Below are 7,397 nucleotides of genomic sequence, written 5' to 3'. Positions count from 1 at the left end.
TTTTTTTTTTTTTTTTTTTTTTAGAGATGGAGTTTCGCTCTTGTCACCCAGGCTGGAGTGCAATGGCAAGATGTTAGCTCACTGCAACCTCCACCTCCCAGGTTCAAGTAATTCTCCTGCCTCAGCCTCCCAAGTAGCTGGGATTACAGGCGTATGCCACCATACCAGGCTAATTTTTGTATTTTTAGTAGTGACGGTTTTGCCATGTTGGCCAGGCTGGTCTCGAACTCCTGACCTCAAGTGATCCACCTGCCTTGGCCTCCCACAGTGCTGGGATTACAGGTGTGAGCCACTGCGCCTGGCCCATTCTTTTCTGCACAGCTGAGCCTGGCCTTTCCTGCCCTGACCCTGGGCAGCTCACCTTCTCGGCAGGGTTGGGCTCCATCCCTAACCTGGCCATTAAGAGCATGAGGGACCCAAGTGACTATGGCCCCTCACCTAGGCCCCTGAAGGGGTCTACAGCCCCTGCATCAGGGTGATGATGAGTTAGGTCTCATCATCACTTGCCTTGTTTCACTTTTGTTCAAGAGATAAAGGGACCTCAGGCCTTTTGTGACTGAAGACCCAAAGAGAGACAACATTCCCTCTACGTGCTAGGCTCTCAGTGGACTCTAAGCCCACACTACATCCCCACCCATGGTTTCCTACTGTTCTCCCGCACCCCTGCAATTCATAGGGCGGCAGTGGGTCTAAACCACAAGGTGTGGGTAGGCAGGTAGGCAGGTAGGTAGGTAGGCAGGTAGGTGGGTGGGTGGATGGGTAGGTAGATATCCAAAATAAATTACAAAGCTAACTTAATATATGCCATGTCCCGGTGTTAACCACTCGCACACACCATCTCGTCTGAACCTCTCAAGCCAACTAGGAGCCGTTTTCCTGCTCACAGCCATGTTGCCAAGTCACGTGACAGAGTCCAGCTTCAACACAAGCCTGTCTCCAGGGACCAAACGACCCCCACCCAAGACTGTACTGACTGCAAGGTTAACTAAATTTGACATGTAGTAATGTCCAATTTAAGAGAATTTTAGAGAATCTGAAGCCCAAAATGTAGGTCCTGCTCAGCTCAGGCATGGGCACTGTTTCTATCACAAACCTGCTGAGCGCGCCCAGGCCTCTCCTAACTCCCCCGAGATCAGCGTGTGCGCCATTATCGCTGGCTGGGTTTCTGAAGAGGTGAGGGTGCAGCGGCTTCTTCTGTAGCTATTTAAACGTACTAAGAAGGATGCTCTTTGAAATGACCTTACAGCAACCATTGTCAAGCAAAGAGCGAGCCCTAAGTGACCATGTGGGGGCATCTGAGTGCAAGAAAGGCAGAATGTGCCCAGGAGCAGGTGACAGACTGAGGCCAGCAAGAGTGACTGCCACTGGAACTGGCAGGGACCCCACCCAAGGATGGAGGCCCTTGCACTTGGAGACCAGAGCGGAGAGAGCCCATGAGAAATCAGTGGCTGCCAGGCCTCTGGGCTGGACTTTGATGGGGAGGGGAAAGGAGGAACCGCAGCCCCAATGCTGCCCACAGACACATACACACACACGTGCAAACACATACTTACTGTGTTTCCCTAGCACAAATATGCACCCCAGCTGCAGCTTCCACTACGGGCAGGAGAAGGCTTGATCAGAGGAGCTGCCCAGCAGGCCCCACCCACCCCTGGAGGGTAGGCATGGCTTACCCACCTTGATGTCTTCCTACCCCTCTACTAGGCCCTCCAAGTACGGTCACTCAGTTCATCCAGCAGCCTTGCGGAGCCCTGCTACATGCTAACTACTTGGAAAGGTACCTATGTCTGAAGAAAGGGAGGGAAGAAGAGAAGAAAAGAGGAGCGGTATGTCCAGAGAGGGAGAGGCAGGGAAGAAGGAGGGCAGGAGGCAGGAAGAAATGGTAAGAAGCTGCGTGTCTGCAGCAGTGCCTCCATCTGGTGTGTATGCCTGTACACACAGGTGTTGTGTGCAGCCTGCTGGAGATGAAGTGCCCCCAGCTTCTGCCCAAGGGCAAGAGCACTATTATGCGGTGAAAGGCTTTCTCCTGCAGCAGAAGTCCAGGGGAGGACTACGAATTCTCACCGCATCACCACCAGGAGGCACTGTTCATCCCGTCCCCCTTCATGCAGGAGACAGCCTAAGGAGCACAGAAGCCAGCCTCATTCCAGCCTCAGCACTACCACTCACAAGCTGTGTGACTCTAGGCAAGTGACTTAACCTCTCTGAGCTTCAGTTTAGCCCTTAATAAGATAGAATGATGAAAATAATAGTGTCTACCTCATAGGGCAATTATAAGAATTAAATAAGATAGGCCCGGCACAGTGGCTCACGCCTGTAATCCCAGCTCTTTGGGAGGCTGAGGCGGGCGGATCATGAGGTCAGGAGATCTAGATCATCCTGGCTAACATGGTGAAACCCCGTCTGTACTAAAAAAAATACAAAAAATTAGCTGGGCGTGGCGGGCACCTGTAGTCCCAGTTACTCAGGAGGCTGAGGCAGGAGAATGGTGTGAAATCGGAAGGCGGAGCTTGCAGTGAGCTGATATTGTGCCACTGCACTCCAGGCTGGGTGACAGAGCAAGACTCCGTCTAAAAAAAAAAAAAAAAAAGAATGGAGTAAGATAATGCACGCACATAGCGCCCAGCAGAGTCAGTATTCAATGCATCTTAGCCATTGTGTTTCTGAGGCCAGAGGAAAGGGGGTGACACTGAGACCAGGAGCCTGGCCTGGGGCTCTGGACTCCCCTCTGATTCATATTTGGGGATCTGAGGTGGCCCTTGGACTGCTCTTCGTCCCCTGTCCTGCTCCCTCTGCCCCACCCCGTCCTCTGCTCCATATTCCCCTCTAAGCTCTCAGCCTCCCCACTGCTTGCCTCCCCACCTACCCTCCACGAGGCCAGCCCCCTCCCTCTGCTGTGGCAACATTTACCAGCTGACTCGCCCTGACCACAGCCCCAGAGCTCGGCCTGCCCCCTCCCCATCTCCCCAAGCAGCCCCGCTCTGCCCACCATATGGATGGCGGCTAGGGTAGGCGGCAGGTGCCAGGGGGACACACACAGGCCACTCTGTACACTCCCAGCCACAGCATGGCTGCCTCAGCCCATCACCCACAGCTCTGCACTCTGCCTCCCTGATCCTGGGCTCCGGGATTATTCTCCTGTGGGAGGGTCTTGGCCGCTCTCATTTTCCTTTTCGTCCTATCCGTAAAATATTTCCCGAGCAATGGCTGGGCATGGTGGCTCACGCCTGTAATCCCAGCACTTTGGGAGGCTGAGGCGGGCAGATCACGAGGTCAGGAGATCGAGACCATCCTGGCTAACACAGTGAAACCCTGTCTCTACTAAAAATACAAAAAAATCCTGTCTCTACTAAAAATACAAAAAAATTAGCCGGGCATGGTGGCCGACGCCTGTAGTCCCAGCTACTCAGGAGGCTGAGGCAGGAGAATGGCGTGAACCCAGGAGGTGGAGCTTGCAGTGAGCCGAGATCGTGCCACTGCGCTGCAGCCTGGGCAACAGAGTGAGACTCTGTCTCAAAAAAAAAAAAAAAAAAAAAAAAAAAAAATTCCCGAGCATCTACTCTGTGCTATTCCAGGTCCTGGGGATTCACATGGAAGAAAAGGGCCATGGCCCTATCCTCCAGGCTAGCAGTGGGCAGAAGTTATCTACACCAATAGTTCTCAACATCTGTGCGCAACGGTATCCCTTGGAGGGATGGTTAGAAGGTGCCCGGCTGGGTCCCATCCCCCGAGTTCTGGCTCAGCAGGTCTGGAGAGGGGCCTGAGCTTCGCCTTCCCAGGTGATGCTGAAGTTGCTGGTTTGGGGATCCCACTTTGAGAACCACTGGTCCCCTGCAAACGGTAATACAAGGCCGACTACAGCCTGGGCTTTGAGGCTTTGACCAGGGAGGAGAAGAGATTAGGGAAAGAGCCCACGCGGCAGAGGGAGCAGCATAAACAAAGACCTGGAGACTCTAGGAAGCATGGGAGTGGGGCTGGAGTGAAAGGTGCATGGAGGCGTGGCCGGGGGCGGTGGGGAGAGGGGGGGCAGAGGCTAGAGGGCCACATGGGGCCAGGCGGTGGAAGGGCCAGTGGTTGGTCACACCCCTTCCATCTGGCTTGCCAAACAGTTCCTTCGTGCATAGTGCCCCTGGCACCTGTGCCAGGCTCCCTGGGCTGCAGACCAAGCCTGTGTCTTCCCCTCTGCAGCTACCAGCACCCCTGCCACAGGCCTGGCTTTCATGGGCTGCTGTGGTGGCTGTCAGTGTCTCTCCCCACCCTCCCTAGGCGGCTCCCTGGAGGTGCTGGAGCCAGCCCAGAGGTGCCAGGGAAGTGTGCCAGGTGAGCCAGCATGCGTAGTGTAGGCGTGGGAGGCTGGGGAGGAGGCCTGGCTATGGCCCGGCCCTTGTCTATCCAGATTGCTGCCATCTTTTGGCATGACCCCTGCCTGCCAGTGTGTGAGTGTGCACATTCTATCAGCACCGGGATCTAGGGCTGGGTGTGTGTTTGCTGCCGCTTGAGCCAGAGCAGTTACTATGGGTAGATAATAATAGCAATCGTAATCCCTCATAATTGGACCAGACTTTGCTGTCTGCAGGTCACTTCCATGCCCATGACCTCATCTGACTTCCACAACCACCCTGTAAAACAGGCAAGGCTGGAGTCACTATCCCCATTTTCCAGCTGAGCAAACACAAGCCCAGATGCCCTGAAGTCACATCTCCAGTAAGTGGCATACTCAGGACTAGGACCTGAGATTTCTGACTCCTGGTCCAGCGCTGCTTCTCAATCCTGAACTATTATAATGCAGATCCTGACCTGCTGCAGTTCATCGGCGGGGGCCTGGGGCTCCGCAGCCCAGAGCAGCAGCAGCGGCGTGGGAGTACAGTCCAGTAACAGGAGGAGTTTGTCCCAGCTGTCCCCACCACCCCACCTGTGGGGAGCAGCTGACCAGTGACTGCCAGTGCATTGATGGGGAGCTGCGTCAGCAACTGTCAGGACATCGGACCCGGAGTGGGGCGAGGCTCAGGGTCACCTTATCCGACAGAGAAAGCAAGCCAGGCCCAAAAAGGGGAGGGAGTCAGCCATGGCCACAGCTGCCACTCCAGAGCACAGGCGCTGCAGGTGTCTACGGCTGAAGGGCCTGGGTCTTCATGCTGCTTGAGTCCTGAAGGGGAGCAGCCTAGGGGTCCGCAGGTATCCAGGACTATTAGTTCTTTTCCCATGGGTTCAGAGGGGAGAGACTGATCAGTCGCCCGGGCGCCCTGCCCAGTGGGCCGCAGTGTGTGCTGGCCTTCTGGCCTGCTCTGCCTGACTGGGTGCACACACCCCCGTGGCACTCTACAGGGTGCTGGGCTGGGAAGGCAGGTCCCTGAGCATCATGCGCACTCCTGGGATGTATACGTGTGTCCCTAGCGGGACCTATGCAGGTAGGGCTGTGGGAAGGGCTCGGGCCTGGGAGACAGGAGAATAGGCCCTCATCTGGACCTGCCACTGCCCAGCGGGGCTCAGCTTCCTCATCTGTAAACTAGGGCCATCTGTCCCTGCCCCATTTGTCTCAAGAGTTGTCCCCAAGGACCAAACAGAACCACCGATGGAAAACTAGGAAACAGAAACACACTCTGAAGAATGAGTAAACCCGGGAAGGAGCTGAGCATGCGAGAGGGAGGTCTCAGAGCTGACGCCCTTCAGGTAGGGTGCCTGGCTGCCTCTAGCCCCAGAGTGCCCAGGGCCCCCACAGCTGGTGCCAGCTGTCCACCTTTGTTGCAAAAGAACCAACTGCTGCCCCCATGAGCATGCCCGGCTACTCCCAGACACCACCAAGCATCACAATGTCCAGCGCTACTCAGGGGAAGGGGAGCAGGCAGAGGGGACTGTGGACAGAGGCACAGCAGACAGACATGCCAGGAAGGCCTATCTATGGCCATCATAAGATCCCCTGGAGGGTGGCAGTGAGTTCACCATTCCATTGACAGAGGGCAACACAGTCCAGCGCTGGGGGTTAAGGGGTAGCTTTTCCTATCATGCGGACACAGCTTGGTAAGGTCCCAAGGCAGCCTGTGGGGACCCAGCAGGGACTCCCGTCAGTCTGATGTAATCTCCTCTGACTGATTCAGGCACAACCTGGAGTTCAGCAGAAGGGTGGAGAGGCTACCCCCAACTAGATTCTGAAAACACGGAGGTCACCAGCTCCGTGGCTAAAAGCCATACCAAAGATCACCCAGCTACATTCACTTGGAGTCTGGGGTGGGGGGCAGGGACAGGAAATCACCATCTCCAAAGTGCGCTGGCGCCACACTGAGCCCAGCCTGTGCCTCCGTCCGTGTGGGAGGGTGGGCCCCCGCGGAGTCGTGTTTACTGTGCCCCACCCCAGAACTTGTCTTTGGCCCCCTAGAAGCTACTGAACACCTTAAGGAAACAGAGGCAGCTAAGAGAGAAAGTGATTCACCTGAAGGCTCACGGCTAGTAAGAGGCGGGTCTGAGAAGGAATCCACATTCTGGGACTCTTCGGCCTCACAATGGAACAGACCTGGGCTTTGAGCCACTGTGCGAATGCCATGGTGGTTAAAAGCCTGGGTCCTGGAGCCAAATGCCTGCTCCACCACCAGAATCGAACCTCTGCAAGCCTCCGTTTCCTCATCACCCAAACAGGGATGTGATGGTCCCACACCCTGTCGTGAGCACTGAGTGATGTGGTCACGCGCTCAGTATGAGGAGCTGGCTGTCATCACGTGGGGACAGGGCTCTCCCTCTCCCAGGCCAGAGGGTCCCCAGCAGAGCCCACTGCTCACCTTTCGGTCCTCCTCCCGCTCTGCAGCAGAGCTGCTGGTGTCCCCGGGGCCGCTGGAGGGCATGGCGGGCGGCTGGGCGCTGGGAGGCAGGCTGGGGCTGCGTGGGGCTGGGGGGCTGCTGGGCTTTGGGGAAGGAATTATCGTGGTCTTTGGAGGCGAGAGTTAAAACTTAAACATAGATCCTGGTGTTGAGCCCTCTGGTGAACGGTGCCTCTGTCAGCCTGTGGGTGAGGGCTTCGATGGCTCCACCTGTGGAGGAGAGAAGAGGATCAGTGAGGCGGAGCACCCCACCCTCCCTGGGTCAGGCCCTCAGCCCAGGGCCATACCTGGCCTAGGAGGCCTGGGGTCTTGCTCCTCCTCCCGGCCTCACCAGCACCCCAGAGAGCAGGGAAACCGAGGCAGGCTCCCCTCAGGGCCACCTCCTACCCCAGCAGCCTCTGAGAGCCTTGGAGGTGGCAGCAGTCTCCCCTCCGTGTCGCGGTGGCCAATGGGTGCCACTTCTGGGACCTCCAGCTGCCTCCGCCTCTTCCCTTCTCTTCATTCACAGCCGCTCTCTCCTTTGAAAGCTTCCCGCATCCTCCCTCCCACCCCAACCAGCCCCTGGGAAATCCCAACCTCCCCCAGAGG

The 7,397-nt window shown here is 56.6% G+C and overlaps 1 protein-coding gene across 1 annotated transcript in view; it reads right to left on the bottom strand.

Moving 5' to 3' along the window:
* DNMT3A (DNA (cytosine-5-)-methyltransferase 3 alpha) overlaps positions 1-7,022 on the bottom strand; it is an 84,488-nt gene extending 77,466 nt beyond the window's left edge. The window contains exon 1 of the mRNA XM_011972694.1: positions 6,771-7,022. Coding sequence (XP_011828084.1) covers positions 6,771-6,833 — 63 coding nt within the window. The 5' untranslated portion in view covers positions 6,834-7,022. The remainder of the gene's footprint in view (positions 1-6,770) is intronic.
* Positions 7,023-7,397: the final 375 nt, after the last annotated feature.

The sequence above is a fragment of the Mandrillus leucophaeus genome, unplaced genomic scaffold, assembly GCF_000951045.1.
Source record: "Mandrillus leucophaeus isolate KB7577 unplaced genomic scaffold, Mleu.le_1.0 Scaffold13, whole genome shotgun sequence".
Lineage (NCBI taxonomy): Eukaryota > Metazoa > Chordata > Mammalia > Primates > Cercopithecidae > Mandrillus > Mandrillus leucophaeus.
The sequence above is the reverse complement of the archived record's forward strand: the minus strand, read 5'-3'. Positions and strand labels throughout refer to the sequence as shown.